The following is a 17,542-nucleotide window of genomic DNA, read 5'->3' on the forward strand; positions in this document are numbered from 1 at the left end:
GATTCCTGCACCTTGATTCCTAGCAACAGGGAAATAGATGGGAGACAGATCCAAAATAATGCACATCTAAAACTGTGATGAGAAAACTTCCCACACAATAGCCTTGTAGGGCTGAGCGCTTGCACAAGGTACTTGCAGTTCTGCTTTGTGTGTTCCCATCACTAAGCAGCTTTTCACCTACCTCCTAGCTACATTTCAAAGCTGTGCCCAAGCCTCAGGAGGTGGTCCTTTCTCAAGGCATCCTCATCCCAGCTCCACGGGACTAAGCCCCTCCTGCAAAGCATGGTCCACTTCTGTTTCCACCATGTCAGATGCTGTAGAAATACATACCAGGAGACAGGAGACCAAGGTCCCATGTCAAGAGCTTCTCAGAGCTCTTGACCCCAAACACTCATTTTCAACCAGAAGTACACTCTGCCTGTTTACTGCCCCTTGTGTTGAAAGCACACCTCCGAGTCGGAGGGAGCACTGAAGGATATGCGGGATTGAAAATTCAGCACTTGAGCTCGGTGACCTACAAGTCTGGCACAGAAGAGTTTTAGGAGACTCTGACTTCATATGATTTGCCTGAGCCGCAGAGAGCCGAGGCCGTGGCTGTCCCCTTAAGAACTCATAACCCAACACCAAAGCAGGCGTCCTCAGCCTCCTTGAAGCTCAGAGATACCGTGTGCTTTTCTGGATCAAGTCATGACTCAGACAGAGCATGGACAGATGCGAGAGACCTGGCCCTGTCCCGGCTGGAGAAATGCACCCGTCAGCAGCCAGGCCTGATTTGGACCCATCATGCGGGTTCAGTATAAATAGCGTCATTCTGCCCAGGAGATCCTTTATTTTCTCTCAGCATCAGACTACCGCACTGTTTGTCAAACCCTCACTAAAATACAGCCCCTTTGAACAAGTCTGCAACATGTCTGAGAAGATGAATTATCCTCAGTTCCAGACATTTTGTTCCTGTTCCTCTCGAACCACTCAAGAGTACATAAATTGGGAGAAAAGACCTTGACCTAATATCTGCATCCCTTGTACAGATTAATTGCTTTGTCTGCTAAGAGCAGACTAATAGTCTGCAGGATTAAAGGCTGAATACCTGGCAGATTCGTCTGAAGTGCACATCTTCTTAAGCCCTCACCCTGCTTCATCACTTCCTATCATGCAATAGCTTTTCCAGAAGAAAGAAAAGAGAAAACCAGAATGCTGTTTGCTAACACACCAATGTGTGGATTTTGTATCGTGTCGGTTTGCAATTCAGCTGTCACTTTTTGAATAAGCCTATTATAAACATGTCAATATACTTCTGAAAAAATAAGAGATTAGGCAAAGCGGGGTCAAATTCCATCTCCTGCCATCTGGACCCTCAGTACAGATCTGCATGGGTCCATGGAAGAACCCTGGGCTGGGGCAATCTCATCTGTCTCAGGCCTTTTTCCTCCTAGAAATCACATCTCTCACGGTTTTTCTCCACGCAGTCATCTCAGAGTTTTCAGCATAGCTAAGGAATGGGATCTGCAGCTTAAGGGAGGACACATCTCACTCTGCCAGTGAGGAACATGCCTGTGGAACCAAACCCTTTCATGTTTGATAAACAGGGAATTTACTTGAAATAAAAGTTTAAAGCTTTTTGTATTGCTTCACACATGTGGAAATGGCATTTTTTCCCCACGAGCAGAACTTCTCTAAACACATCCACAAATTTTTCATCACATATCTCAAAAAAATCGTGTTGGAAATTGTTGTGCACACAAAAATAAAGATCTCTACAAACTCCACTAAAAATAAACAGTTCTGAAAAAACAAACACCAAACATAGCAAACTTGAGACTTCTATTACTCAGTAAAGACCTAAATATTCTCTCAGAATGATCATTTGGAAGCTTCACCAGAAATAGTTTCTCAAGTAGATTTTGATGCTTTGATCAAGGACTGACATATAAATCTATCAAGAATTCTTCCATCATATTAAAATTATTGGTGAAGTTCCAAAACAGGGAAAAATTGCCTTTCCCACTGCATTCTCCTCTACGCTGAGTCCATATAACCTTGAGGAGCAGTACAAGAGCTCATCTTCTGCTCACTCTGCCAAAGCTGGTCCTTCAAGCTCTCTGAAGAGAAGCTGTGGTCCCCATGCAGCTTTTCAGGGCTCTCAGTCAGCAAAGCAACACAGTCAGTGTGTTGTCCCTTGCCAGCTGCTGTCCCAAGCCTCTCCCTACTAAGCTGAAGTTGAGCATTTCCAGGGAAATCCAGCCCCTCCGAGGTCCAGGGGAGTGTTGTCACTGGCATTGCTGCACCAGGATGTCAGTCTGAAGGACCTCGATGAAGTTAAGAGAAGCCCTCGGTGCTTTGCAGGTTTCATTTTTGTCTGCCCCTGGGAAAACAAATCGCATCATTTGTGTAGTTAGCTTTAAGCATGCAGATGCTCTGAAGCACTTGCTTTGTCAGGCAGGGCAGTGCAATACATCAGCGACAGGTCTGATGCAGGGTCAGGTGGGGTGGCCTGGTGGCTCCTGGCACAGGAGGCTGGGAACAAGAGGGACAGTGACCCCCAAAACAAACAGCTGCCTCTGGTCACACCACCAAACATTTGCCTGCAGATGCCCAGATCTAAACTAACAGCTGGATTTGGGCTGGAGCAGGAATTGCCACTGCCCTACTCCTGGGTGCACTGAGGAACTTGGAGGGTGACTGGGACACGGGGGAGGACTGCCGCAGGAAAGGCATTGGCATTCACGGCACTGGCCATACTCACATGGAGCTCTGCTTTCCCTGTATCTTCTAGACTGCAAATGAATAACCACTTAAGCACATTTGTTATTTAAATAAGGCCAAAAAAGGAACATAATTATGAAAACTACTGCACTGTGAAACCTGTAACATTTAAATCCAACTGTTGACCTTAAAGAGTTTCAGCTCATTACACTTCCAGAAGGTAAAATTGGGCAAGCGAGTACTGCAGAGGGCAGCTGTGGTGGCACGTAATTCTGTGTTGTAATGAGCTCCTCGATAAACCTCTGCAATACGTCTTGTTAACATCTACCTGCTGTCCTCCCATGTCATCTTCTCCTTCACCACTTGATTCCTCTCCAAGCATCTGAAGAGACTGCCTGACTTTAATCAAAGAAATATTTCATAACATTTCCAGGCCTCGGAGGATGTCAGAATTCTTTCAACTCTTCTAATGTCTTTGAAGAGCTGATGTGCTCCTGGGAACAGCCTCCGGCTCACAGACCTCAAAAACCCCCTTTGGTAACAAGTTATGTAGTGCATGTTCAACCCACACATCAGTGTTACCCAAGCTGGTGTTCTCCATGCCAGGACCCCCTTCCAGAACCAGGACCAGCTGAGACCCATCACCGCTGGCCTGCCTGGGACAGGGAGAGCAACGCTTTCAACTCTAGGTCAGGGTGAAATGGATGGGAAATGCTGCTGTGACTTAGCTAAAAGCAGCTGGCTGAAAGGAATGCTGTGCAGCAGAAGTACTGATGGTATTCAAAGGCCGATAGCAAAGCCTGACCATTCCTCAGACATCCCAGGTGCTTCACCATAGAACTGGTGAAAGAGGGAATCTGATCTCTTCATTTATGCAGCAGCCAAGAAGTGACGTTAACCAGCCTTAGCAGTCAAGAAATGCTTAATGCTTCTCCAGGCGCTGCCTAATGCTGCCTCTGCCGGGGAAGCGGAGGGAAGCAGCAGAGCTCGTGGGGAACCACGGGGCCTGAGAAAACCAGATCACTTTGTTACACAAAGTCCACATTTGACTGTTCAGGGTTTATGGTTTGATGCACTCAAGCCCTAGGTTAGAACAGCGCTTAACCCCACACCCAGCTCAGAGCCCGTGAGGTAATTCAGAGGCAGCACCTCTGTGCTCCCTGGTCAGAACAAGAGTGCATTGAGTCATCGACCGCTGCCGCAGACCCGGTTCCTAATTTGTCACACAAGGTCAAGATACGGCAGCATTTTGGACTGTTTCAAGCAGTGCTTGCGTTTCTTGCCAGCACATTGTATATCCTTATGGAAAAATGCACCTACAGGGAAAAGGACCAGCAGCTGCTGCCTGCTCAGCAGGAGCCAGGCACCGACAAGCACATGGCCACACAGATAAAGAGCTTAAGAAATGCGGTCCTCCTCCTTCCTTCTACATTAATTCAATCCAGTCATCAGAAATAACAGGCAGCCCAATTTAGTGAGTTAGTCACCACGCAGACACTCGACAGAGGCTGTCCCTGCCCTCTGTCACCAGTGACACACCGAGGCCGCCTGGCACCGCACCGAGGAGCCCTCCAGGCTGGCTCCAGCCCCACAGCCCACCTGGGCCCTGGGTGCGCTGCTGCACCCAAACACGGCGTCCCAGCACTGAAGGCAGCTCAGGGGCCTCGATGCAGAACTGGCTCGTGCAGGGCCCTTCTGAAAACCAGCCCCCAGGGGCAGGATTCTCAGCAGTATGTAATGCCAAATAAAAGTAAAATAAAAACCCAGGTCTCACAGCTGATTTGCCACATTTCTTTAGGTTTTCTTAGCTTGACTATATATTGCCGAGCCTTGCCATTTACTCATGATAACTGTCAGCGTAGCACCCTCCTGCATGGAGGGTCCACCCTCTGCCTGTAGCACATCAGCTGGCAGCAGAAGCAAGGACAAGCAAGTCCCCTGTAGGTCAAAGGAAGAGGAGGAAAATAGGAAACAGCAAAAACAACGATTCGCAAGAGACAATCAAGGGGCAAAAGGGAGCAAAAAGCAGAGACAGGGAACAGGTACCAGCCCTACTGAGTATCAAATACATGCAATTACTGCCCACGGGCTACAATTTAGCATATGGGAACCTCCACACTGATTGCAAGAGCCACGATTAGCCCTCCTCAGTCTGACAGTGTGGGGAAGCCCTGCTCCAGGCATGGGTGGGGAGGAGGCAGTTGTCTGGAGTTGGGAAACGAACAGTTTGCTATGCTGCAAGTGTTTTAAGATTAAAGGGGTAGCCTGGTCCTGCAATGCAGTCAGGGAATGGATCACATTTCCATCTCTGCCTATGGTATCAACCAGTTTACTTCACTCTTTGGACTCAAGTTTCCACTTCCTCTTGGACTTCCTTGCTTAAATCAAGGCTTGGAGTGACAACTGCCTTCTCCTGCATGCCTGCACACCCAGAGAACTGTTCAGTGAGTTGCTCCCATGACAGAAACTGCATGACCAATAGTGAGTGTTAGTTCTTCACTTCCCAGCACCATGTCTCCCTGACAACACCAGGGCCTGCTCACACCATGAGGTCTTGATCAGCCATGCCCAACAGCTTGACCACAGATGTTATTGAGGAGAAAAGGAAGGCTCCTCCTGCATAAACTCACCAGCCATGCCACATACCAGAAGAGCCAAACTGTCCACGTACGGAAAGTCCAACACTTACCAGCTATGTGGTATTTATTGAATTGGTGCAAACAAACTCCTGAACATGCCCAAGGTGGCTCACCTACCATGGACGTGCCTCTCTGCCTCCCTGTGGCCCGAAGAAATCAGCTAGGATAGGGTTGTTGCTACATGGAAAATATGTGCAGCTGAGGAATGAGATCTCCTTCCCCAAGGGCTCTTTGGAAGCAGACAACAAGGAAGGCACAGGCCAGATGAATTGTGGTGCCAGCAAGCTCCTCTCTTATCACTGGTGTTCCCCTCAGATTTTCTCCATCACATGATGGGGGGAAAATAGCAGAGCTTAGGAGAAATGGCAACTGGGAGCAGGCTGCCAGCACAGCAACCCCTTTAACCTGCAAGTCCGAGGCAGGCCAGAGTATGCCAAGGGCACACAGCTGTCCTCCACGTCCCCATGATTCAGGATGGGCACCTCGGTTTAGATGCCATTAGTTATTGCAGCAATGACCTGTCTATCCCATAGATCTTGCTATATCTACAGGTAATGAATAAATGAAAAAAGCAATAAGGGCATAGCCTAGCAGCACTGGTTTTCAGAGGCACCAATAGCCACTCACTGTGCAAAAGCCAGTCCATTAAATTTTAATTCTGGAAATGCAGTGCAGACAGCACACTCCTTTGATAGCACAAGAGCTGTATTAAATAAATGGTGCTAGGCATTGCAGCCAACGGCAGCAACGGCTGCTGTGAGTCAGCCAGCCCAGCACCAGTTCCCCTCTACTCCAGTTCGTTGTTCTTCTGAAGTAAGTAAATATTGTCCCACTGCCAACATTCACGGGTTGAAGCTACCCTGCAGAAAATTTGCACCAATATTGCCCTCACTATAATCTTTTTCATATTTTTTTCCAGGGGCATCTGAGCTGGCACCACACCACGAGCCCTGGTGCAGCAGGCAGAGCACCCTGCACTCACAGGAAGGCAAGTGAGCAGCAGAGCTGGTCGAGGTATTCCAGCCAGGCAACCTCATACCTCAGAGGAGCTTTCAAACAACACCAGGCCAATCTGGGGAGTGACAGCATGAATTGCGGGTGCTTGAGGGTCAAGGAAGAGAAAAAGGGCAGTGGTATCCCACTGGCTTTCCAGTTCCCCTTGAGGAAAACACTAGTACTATGATCAAGAAAAGAGAAAAAAATCAAGCTGAAAGAGAAGGGACAACCAGGCCCTTTGTCCTTAAAAGCTCAACAGTGCCCTTACTGATTTCCATGGCCAGTATTTTCACACTTAATCCTCTTTGCTGTAATTCACAGAAGAAAAATAAACACTCTGCAGAGGTAAGTATCTGAGTTTGGCCATTATTTTGTTAACATATGCACACAGTGCTCGTTACTGTTATTAACTCAATAAACAATCTTTATTCTGCTGTTTTAAAAGAGGTAATAGCTGCAACCTGCATTAAGAATACCTTTCACGCTGTAAAAACCAACCAACCAAAACACCACAGGTAGTGGAGGAAACACCACAGGCTACAACTTTTCTAGAACCACACACCAGTTTCCCTGATCATAGTAAATCTTTTGAAGTCTCACACAATCCAGGGATCTGCATGCTGCCTCCAGTTCCCCTTCACAGAACACATGGTAGTAACGGTGGAAAACAGGGCTGAGTTCTTGCGATTCCTTAGAGCCAGCTGGAAATGACACCGCATCACCACTTTCCCCTTTCTTTTTAGCGCCACCTTTTAGGTGCCAGGGAACCAGCAAATCCTGAGAGTGAAAGGAGGTTCGGTTAGTGTGAACAGGCAGTCTGCAGTCTGCGACTGGCTTTGCACCACCGCCTTCGTCCTTCGAGTCATTAAGGAGACGGTCAGAACACGCTGTGTCTTGGCTGCTGCTATTAGGCATTTGATCACTAAGTGGCCTCTGGGCTGTGCCAGTATTGATTTCCTCCTCCTTGTCTTTACTATCATTCTTTTCCTTAAGGTATTTAGACTTCTGGTTTTTGTATTCTTGTTCCATCGCCCAGACATAAATGAGTGCTGTTCCACCAGGTCTTAGAAGCCGAGCTAGTTCACGGATAGTAGCCAGTCTCCTCTCCTATAAAAGAAAAACAAAGTGTGAAGCTAGTACATAAACAGAAAGACAGGAGAATGGAATAGCAGCAATTCCTCCTTACTGCCCTCCCCCCACACCCCCAAGATACAATACAAATCAGAGGAGCTTTTTCCACTATTCATTTTCATTCATAACATAGCCCATCACTGTGCGCAAGCCAAGACATTCTCCCGAACACAATTCTCTTTCCATTTGAAAACAGTGCTGTGCTGAGCAGGATTCCTTGGACATACCAGCCCAGCTGGAAAAGGCACATGCCTCCTCAACAAGGTTGCTCAGTATCTAAAATCCCAGATTCAGATCTACCATGCCTGATGAACAAAGGTATGTCAGCCTTCTCCAAAACAGACTTCTTCCTACTTTGTATACTGCATTTGGAAACATTCCCTTAGGACCCAGCTCAGATTATGGCTCCACGGTCTAGAAGCTTGTTACAAACACCTAGTTCCTACTAGGAGAAGCTTACACAGCCCAGAGATATGGCAGACTAGTGAGCAGCATCCCTGTTGTTCTTTGCAGATGGACAATGAAGGCATAAAGAAAAAAAAAAAACCTACAAGAGCTGCTCAAGATCTGAGCCGAGAAGTAACGTATCTCGACTCCCAAAGCCGAGCCCCCTCCTCCAGCGTCATTAATTGTAAGAATATGAAAATGAAACACAAAATGCCTAGATCAAAGTGCCAGGAGGAGCTAGGGCATCTGACAAGCAGCGTGGGGACGTGAAGAGAAAGTTTAAGAAGCAGCAGCAGCACAACAGCTTGGCTCTGCTCTGCTCACGCCAAGTGCAAACCTTTGATTTCCCCCCATTTTGTTCTTCCCTTTTGCTTCCATGAGCTCAAACTAGCAGTTTTTTGTAATATTAGTAGCTCTGCACAGCAGTACAACAGTACCGTGGAACACAGAGAGGGGTGGCTTACCGCTGTTGAGAAATGGTGGATTACAGCAATAGAGATGCAGGCGTCACAAGAGCCGCTGCGGATTGGCACCGACAGGGCATCACACACAAAAGCCTGGAAATTTTTTTCTCCACAAATATCCACCAGGTTTTTGCTGCGATCACAGCCAACCTATAAGAGAAAGTGTTTCATTAATCATAAGAGGATAATTACAAGACTGGAAAATTATGATGCTTACAGTAACAGAGTTATCACAGTCTCCTACAGAGGTAACACATTTTAGTTTAGAATAAAAATGAGAGCGAGCTTGAGAAAATAGCCTTAAGTAAGAGAAATATATGGTTCCCAAGTATAGATAAAAGAAAAAAACCAACCTGATGCTTACTTAAAACAAAGGTGGCAGACTGGATACTAGACAGCTCATTACAGCACCCTGATTTTTAACCAGCTTAAGACAGAACAGGTTTCAACCTAACTTTTCCTCAAAACTGGCTCTTAAGGTATCTTGAAACCAGCAAAACAGGAGGTGACCTAACCTCAGTATTTTCTCTTCCTTTCAGTTGCCATTTGTAACCTGACAACATTTGAAGCAGCCAAATAATGAATTCACAAAAGCTGAATCTACAAGTGTAAATGGCAATCCGGTAGCCTTGGTGGCAGCACTGAAGTACGTCACACAGCTTCACTGATCACCCAGGTTTCGTCATTTCAGTTCTGGTTTCAGCTGGGGCAAAGTTAATTTTCTTCCCAGTAGCTGGCATAGTGCTGTGGTTTGGATTTAGTACTAGAAGAATGTTGATAACTCACTGATGTTTTAGTTGTTGCTGGGTAGTGCTTAGACTGGCCAAGGACTTCTCAGCCCTGGCCAGTGCACAAGAAGCTGGGAGGGGGCACAGCCAGGACAGCTGACCCCAACTGGACGCAGGGCTATTCCAAACCATAGGACGTCATGCTCAGTATATAAACTGGGGGAAGAAGAAGGAAGGGGGGGCCGTTCAGAGTGATGGCGTTTGTCTTCCCAAGTCACAGTTACGCGTGATGGAGCCCTGCTTTCCTGGAGATGGCTGAACACCCGCCTGCCCATGGGAAGCAGTGAATTAATTCCTTGCTTTGCTTTGCTTGCATGCACAGCTTTTGCTTTCCCTATTAAACTGTCTTTATCTCAACCCATGAGTTTTCTCACTTTTACCTTTCCAATTCTCTCCCCCATCCCACTGTGGGGGGAGCGAGCGAGCGGCTTTGTGGTGCTGAGTTGCCGGCTGGGGTTAAACCACGACATCAATGTAAGTAAGGAAGTGCTCAGGTACAGTCCTCCTCACCCTCAGTATCACAGTCCACAAAAATTTAATCACAACATAATTTTCCAAGGTTCTGTACAGTCCAAATGAAGTGACCCCTAGGAACCATTTCAGGACACTTCATAAAATGTTTCTTTTTTTCCCCACTTTGAGCCTCGCCCAGTGCCCAGGTCAAAGATGGTACGAAAAAGCATCTAGAAGAGGGGTTCTCAACGCTTACATAAAAATAACAAATCTAAACTGATCAAGACCCTTCTGAAAGAACAAATAGAGCGAGGCATGTGCCACCCCCATTTTCACGTCTGCCCCCTTACATCAAATACTCAAACCAAAGCCCTGCTACAAAGTCATATATCACACTCAGCTTGTGTAAGAATATTAAATTTATTTTTATTTTCAATGATCAGCAACAGATTCAGAATCCTAAATAATTACTGATGACAGTGTTTATTGCATTTGACACAGAAAGAATACTAAACCATCCTTGATACAAGAAGAATAGCAAACAACTTGCTCTGGTTAATCAACCCAGCAGAGACTACCGTACTGCTAAAATTAAAAATCTCTTTTACAATAATTAATGAAAATATATTTATTTTCCATCATAACTTTTCATTTTATTGGTTCAAATCATTTTAGTTTTCAGTCTACCATCACAGTTTTGAAGAAACCCAGGATTCTGTTCCAGTCATATGTCCTGAAATCTTCCAGGTGAGCTGCTTTCTAGTTTGATCCCTGACCTTTGGTCCAAAGTAAATGAAGCAGTTGTGAAAATGCCAACCTGACAACCCAAGATAATCCTCCACAAAAAACAGTACTATGAATATGTCCATATTGTCCTGCCCATTAGCTCTAAACAGACCTGAAAAGATCAGGCAGCGTTGCTTTCTTCCCATTTACTCCTTGGCCTCGTCTCCATGTTTACTGAAGCACTTCATGAATGGTGTTATTTACTAATAAAAAAAAGAAAAACTCTTGTTTACTTGGAAGTAAACATAAATTCCCATCATTTCACACTGGAAGCCAACTGAAGTGTCTTTAAATTACTCTCATCGTGGAATGGATTTAGCTGACAACCTGCATGTTAGAGATTCCATGCCTCATTACCAGTGCCTTCAACTACTTTTGCAATTAAGACATTAGCGTGCAGTATTTAATAAAACTCAAAGGACAAAATTCACTACTGGCAGAAGGAGGGGGAAGAATACTTGCAACTTCCACTAACAACCTTTCCTGGAAAGAATTGTTTTGGCCCTACACGTCTACAGTAAAAACAGGCTGGATAATGGAACTCAATCCTCCCCTCCCAAAATGACCTTGAAAAGGACTACACTGTATGTTGATGAAATCCAATGAACTGAGAATGAGAACAAAGGCATGACTGCCAGAATGTGAAGTCCTCATTTGCATCTAAATTATATCAAATAATTATGAACTCAGGCTTACTTGTATTGTCATACTTATTAAAGTGAATCTACATCCAAAGCAGAAAGATTATGTTTCGCAATGAAAACGGAGACCTTGAAGTGGATCACTTTGAATGCATAGCTGCTCTAAAATAGGTATATTAGGCTAAAACTTAAAGCTGTCCTTAAAGTAAACATTATAATAGGTGCTACATATATATGCATAAAAGCTGAACACAGGGAGTCACCACAGATATGCCTGGTGCTGAAGCTAAGCAAATTTAGCATCCTTACTAGAATTATCTCTGCATGATATTTTAGAAGAATTACAGTCACCACATCCCTGCATTTGCTGGCTTACAATAAACATGCATTCATTAAAAAGCAAAATACACCGCTTTCGGTCTTTTAGAAAACAATAAGCTAGCAAAAAGCAGCTAACTTCAGTGGTGCAATGCCAGCCTACAGCTGGAAAATGAGCCTATCTATGATTTTTATGAGTACAGAAAACATTTACAGCAAGGGGCAAAGATCCCAAATTCAACTTTTCCAATCCTGTTAGTAACTGATTTCTACATTCTGAGGCACGCAGAAGCTTTGATGTTACAGAAAACAGTTCAAAGGCATGTTTTAATTTAGAACAGGTTTCTTTTTCTCTAATTAAAAATTTAATCAAAACATTTTAAAAAAATCTCAAAATATAACTGGAATGCTTTAATTTTTGCCAGTTCATATCTCTAATTTTGATGCTCAGCACACAATACTGTCCTTGATGACATCTCTTCTAGAAGAGTGGAGAAAGGTAGACAGATTACTATTAGTTCAGTGTCCAAACCCAACAAAACCAGTACATCTCTTGGTGAGCCAAGTTGTATATATTTTTAAGGTTCGCTATTTCTTAGTATCTGTGAGCCTTCTCAATCATTTCTTATACATTGTTTTCCCAGTTTTCCAAATCAAATTCCTTGCTCAACCCCCCCCCAGTTTCTCATATACATCTCAAATAGTGTGGCTGACTATTCAGCTGAATCTACCTCTCAGCAAGTTGCTCTACACCTTTTAGTATTTCCCCAAAGGAGATTTCTCGGGTTTTACTCCAGGCAGCCATTCCTACATCCCTGCCTTTTCGGCAAGTACCTCCACCCCTCTCTATGCTGCTTTTTGTGATGTGGACAACGGCTCACAGGAGCTCCAGAGTGGCCAATGGCACCTATGTACTGGGGCTCAGAATCCACTTACATTTTTAGCAGGGATTTCAGGCACTGATTTTGTTGTATCTGGATAAACACTAAGTGCACCCAACTCTTGTTTTAAGCCAGGTAATCTGTGTCAGTATGGAGGCCTACAACTCCACAACTAGAACCCCAAACAACAACCTTAGGGAAGAGGCAAAAGCGTGTTGTCATTCTGTCATATGGCACCTTCTCTTTAAGGCACGCTGGGTAATGCAAGCCTTTAGACTAATAGAAGTATCAAAAAAAACTAAGATAAAAGAGCATAAGGCAAGGGAGAAATAAATGTAACACCTGTGATTTGCCTGAGTTTGCAGCAGCTCTGTACCAGCTTCCTGGGAACGGGCTAACACAGTCAGATCCTGCTCCTTTGCATTCCCAGGCACCTTCATCTCCACCATTTCCAGCCAGGAGTAGCTACACTAAGTTTTATAAAATCTACTTAATGTAGTAGTTTAGAATAGATCATTAGGGGGCAAAAGACATTAAATAAATAGCTTGCTTAGTAATGGTGCTGCAAATCTGCAAGAGATAAATCCTCTTGCAAGGTTAAATAAAGACAGGTAAAGATGGGTCGATGTTGCCCACCATTATGTATTTTCTTTCTACGTTATCTCATTATAATTAACTCTACCGTGTAGATTTAGTTCATTTAAGTATCTGGAAACCTGATTGATTCAGCACATTAGAAACTGATGAAGAAAACAACATCTACTTCTGAAATCCAGCCACCAAATGGAATTATGTGGCTCCCCGGAGAAACACCTCAGCTGTAACTGATAGCATGAGAGCCTCGAGGAACCAAATTACATTCCAGCAAACACACACCTACATAGAAAGAGACACCAGCACGGCCACAGCAAGACAGACCAATCTCCTTGCTTCAGTTGGTCTGAGTCAGGCCTTTAGCATTTCCTTCACGTAGTGTTTTGGTGTTCCATTGCGTACAGTCAGGGTGTCTGTGGAAACAGAGTGCTATGTCTAAAACGCAAAGTTCATTTCTCAATGACAAAGCATCAGAACCAAGCTGAGCAGTTCGGCATTCATACAGGTTTTAGTGCTGCTATTGCCCAGCTCTTTCTGAGTTCTCTTCATCCCAGACCTCCCATCGTTTTAATCGTTTAAGGGCAGGAAAGGTTCCTCTGCCTTACCCTCTGATCAATAAAGTAAAGTGAACTGGCTCCAAATATGCTTTTGCAAGTTAGTTTTGTCCTTCCTATTTTTACCCACTACTAAGTCCTTCAGACAGGAATCTGTTCTCAGTCAAAACACACCCAGGGTAACTAACACCCACCCATGCTGCAGCCACACTGCAGCAAATCTTTACCCTCTCTCATCCTCACATCCTGACAAAAATCAAACTTCTAGACAGTTCCAGTGGATCCCAGTTTGGGACAGTAACATAGAAAAAGAGACGCAAAAGGGCGTCTTACAAGGTCATGTGAAACACAAGCAACATTACTGATTGCCTTTGAAAGGCACGCACTACAGAAATAGGAATGTCTGTATTAAAGCAAAGCATTTGGGCTCCTACATTGCCATAATTTTTCTCCCTAGCATCAGTATTCTGGCAAGGAGAGTAATTTCTTTATATATAAAGAAAGAATATCTACCCAACGGCACTTTCAGTTGTTTGTTACTGGATTTCCCACCGTCTATCAGTTCAATTAAAACTGTAAACCACAAAATTGAAAGGCTTCAATGTCTTTCACTCACACCCTAGCCCTGTGAGGATGCTGAACGTTCCTGCGAGGAACTGAGAGACAGAGCTAAAGCTCATAAAAATTGATGAGATACATTGCAATGACGTCAGCTGGCTCTGGAAAGAAACCCTTGTGGTGATGGGAGGATGGGTAAGGCTGAAACATAGCATTCTGTAAAAATAAAAGCACTGCTTACAGATATGAATACTAAGCTTGAAAGCACTTAAATATAAACTGTTAAAATAATTCCCACAAATGAGGTTGGCTGAAGGGGGTATCGTTAAAAAAAAAAAAAAAAAAAAGAAAGAAAGAAAAGAAAAACCAACCCAATAACAACACAAAAAAACCCAAGAAAACCCCCAACCACCCACCTAAAACCATTTCTCTTTTGCATTCATTCAAACAATAAAAAAGCTGTGTGAGACAGAAAAAGAAAAAGCAATCTGAAACTTTATTGAATTCAATCTTTCTCCAGTCTTTGTCCTAACTACATCAGACTTGAATTCCATCTCTCACTCAAACATTCTTAATCTGAATTTGTTCGTCATGAAATTGCTGCTCTTCCCCTGTGTCAGAATACTGCAGCCATTACAGCACTGTCATTTTTGTTGAGTGTAGCTGGATTGGTGTGCATTTCATTGTCACACAACCCTACTCAAGTAGATAAGGCTATACGTAATCATCCAAAGAAACTGAAGCAAATACAATAGCACGGGCCACAGCAGAGACATTTCCAGACAGCGCCTGAAGATTAAAACCGTCAAGAGAGCTACCTTAGCTTTGATCTACCATTAGCTCCGCTACTTAAAGTATCCTAGCTAAAAAAATACAGTAACCTTTATAGCAAAATGCTTGCCTTCAGAAAGTGCTTGCCCCAAGTTTTCAGTATTTCTGAGTTCAAAACACACCAAGCTATGTGGCTCTACTGACAGTGCTCTACTCAACCCCTAAATAACTCCTAATTTCACAGAATTGCTTTATTGCTTCTTTCCCAACAGGACCTAGGCTAAGAGCTCCAGTGCACTGTGCATAAAAACTTACCAAGAGCCAGAGCAACTGCTGTGGAGGAAAGGCTGTAGCAATTTATTCAGTCTCTGCCTGGATTTTATGCCCCCAAGAGAAGTAAATAAGGGAGGAAACTGATGCCCTACATCTATAGAGCACTCTCTGTATCCCAATGATGCACCCGATACACAAACCGTATTCTTCAACCCCTCACCCTTGGATCCATGCTCAACCCATGGTAAATGGAAGTAACAGCCCTGTATAATCAGACCTTTCTGCTGAGCCCAAGGAAGAACCCTGGAGGACAACAGAAAGTGGAAGTGCCTGCTCCTTTCCCCCTCAGGTAAGAAGAATGGCTGAACAGGCTGACTCATCCACCACAGTCACCACACCAAGGAGATGAGCTACCGGTAATAACACCGACACATCACTAATGCTTGTTCTACAGTACTTCCTATAGAACACTATGGCAAGGGAACAGAGGTAAAAATCCCATTACGGAATATAAGAGTACTGATTTTCCATTAAGGAATAAATGAGTACTGATTTCCCACAAATCAGAATCCACAAAATAAAGAACTGACGTCAGTCACTTCCGCAGCCACAGAAATAGCAAAGTATTTAAAGCAGTACCTTGCTTCAAATAATAGCCATCACCAGTCGCTTTAGAGGAAGATGCATTAAAAAAAAAATCATGACAGTTCACTCTCTAAAAAACTGACCATAAGAAAAATGTCTACTGGCACTTTCCTTCAGGTCAAAGTACAAGCGTTTGCATTACAAAGCGATCTTATGTCTCTTCAAAGAATTTGACCCAATCCCTATGACTGCTGCTCAATGCTTGGCTTTCTGGCATTTTGTGACAGTAAGTTCCATCCGATAAATGGCACCAAATGTGCTCAAAGTATTTTGTCTTCTCAGCAGAAAACAGATTGCTGCAGTTTAACCTGCTCCCAATCCAGCAGGTCCCCTTGGATCATCTTACTGTCCTCACTAGCAGCAACTGCTCATATCCATGCTAGGTGATCTAAGTGACCCCACTGATAACGCTTCATCAGTTCTGAATGACATCCAACAGTCCTACCCTCCTGTGTCTCCAAACCAGTGTAACACCACACCATTCCTCTCACCTACGATAATTTAGTTCTCTTAGTCTTTTTGTGATACCTTGTCAAAAGTTTAAAAAAAAAATCTGTAGACACGATACTGTTTTTTTTCTTTAACCACACTTTGGCTGACACATAAAAATAAATAAAGTAGAAAGAAGGAGTCACATCCATCCTCCTGAGACTCTGTGCTAGCTTGCAGATGAAAATAAGCAAATGCAATAGTCTAAAGTCTAGCTCCGACCAAGAACTAGTTGTCACCAGCAGAAAATAAAACGTCAAGGGAGGCCAACTGAATGAAGCAATTCCCAGATTCTGTTTTTCAACTGTCTCAGCTGCTTCTTTAAAAGTTTCCTCTCTTTCAATGTTATTTTTCACATTTTGGATTTCTCCTGTAGGTGCAAATGAAATGAGGTAACTGCTAAAGTAACAGAGGAGAGGGGCTGGCTTTCATTTGACTGCCAGTAGATATGTGATCTTCCCTTCCCCTAGTTGGTTAACTGTGAGCTCCAGAAACAGGCTGGTGCCACCAATTTCTCAACACAACATCTTGCAGAGATTTCACCTTAAGAGCCTTCCACAAACTTACACAACAGCAATTCACCAAATTCATTCTAGGGCCAGGTGTCCTTCGTGGTACCCTGATAAACTTTTGTCCTCTCTGGTTAGGTTTGCTGATTTTTCTTACAGGAGTCAGGAGTGAAAGACTGAAATGTACTGAACATTAATAATTATTTTCAGGCTACAGCAGTCAGGCATAAACATGCCTACTTATAAATCAGTTGATTTTGTTCTAGCTTGTAAGAACAGTACTGGAAATGAGTCCATTACAAATACAGACAAGGCTGTAAATAACAACTTATGTTTTATAGCTGAATACAAATAGCAGGACAAACTCCTGAAACAGACAAACAAGTCTTTTATTTTTAATAACAAATGTTTTGCCTTCCATAGAAATTTTCAAGCCTGATGTATTTCAGTGTTTCACAGTACAAGCACATGAAAGAATCAGTCAGTTCTGGAACAGAGGAGAGCAGATAACGTAATGCACACACCTCAGAAAGATTTCTTTGGGGTAAAAACAACAGGAAGTTTGACCCTTGCAAAAAAGTCTTTGAAATATTTGCAAGAAAAACTATCTCTTGGTTCATATTTGTATGTGCTTCACATCTCCCTGATAGGAATGGGAAGAAGTAAAACTGGGCTAAGTATAGACTGTGAGACGGGGAAGGTGATGAGAACGTCAGCAAGAATGATGTCAGAACTGTCTCAAAGTGAAAGGAGTGATAGAAAGGCCTGAAATCTGTGAAGTTGAGACTCACCCATGAATTTTATGCTGACATATTTACTAGGCCTATGCAGAGTCAGAGGTGGGACAGCCAAACATGACATCACTCACAAATGAGCCATGCCACCAGGTCAAAGGGAAGTAA

The 17,542-nt window shown here is 43.8% G+C and overlaps 1 protein-coding gene across 2 annotated transcripts in view; it reads right to left on the bottom strand.

Moving 5' to 3' along the window:
• Positions 1–6,607: 6,607 nt before the first annotated feature.
• ALKBH8 (alkB homolog 8, tRNA methyltransferase) overlaps positions 6,608–17,542 on the bottom strand; it is a 50,417-nt gene continuing 39,482 nt past the window's right edge. For both annotated transcript variants that reach the window (XM_009643045.2, XM_035898513.1), the window contains exons 11-12: positions 8,381–8,530; positions 6,608–7,445 (exon numbers count right to left, since the gene is read on the bottom strand). In XM_009643045.2, the coding sequence (XP_009641340.1) occupies positions 6,876–7,445; positions 8,381–8,530 (720 nt within the window). In that variant the 3' untranslated portion in view covers positions 6,608–6,875. The remainder of the gene's footprint in view (positions 7,446–8,380; positions 8,531–17,542) is intronic.

This window comes from Egretta garzetta, unplaced genomic scaffold (genome assembly GCF_000687185.1).
Source record: "Egretta garzetta isolate BGI_Z169 unplaced genomic scaffold, ASM68718v1 scaffold217, whole genome shotgun sequence".
Taxonomy (NCBI): domain Eukaryota; kingdom Metazoa; phylum Chordata; class Aves; order Pelecaniformes; family Ardeidae; genus Egretta; species Egretta garzetta.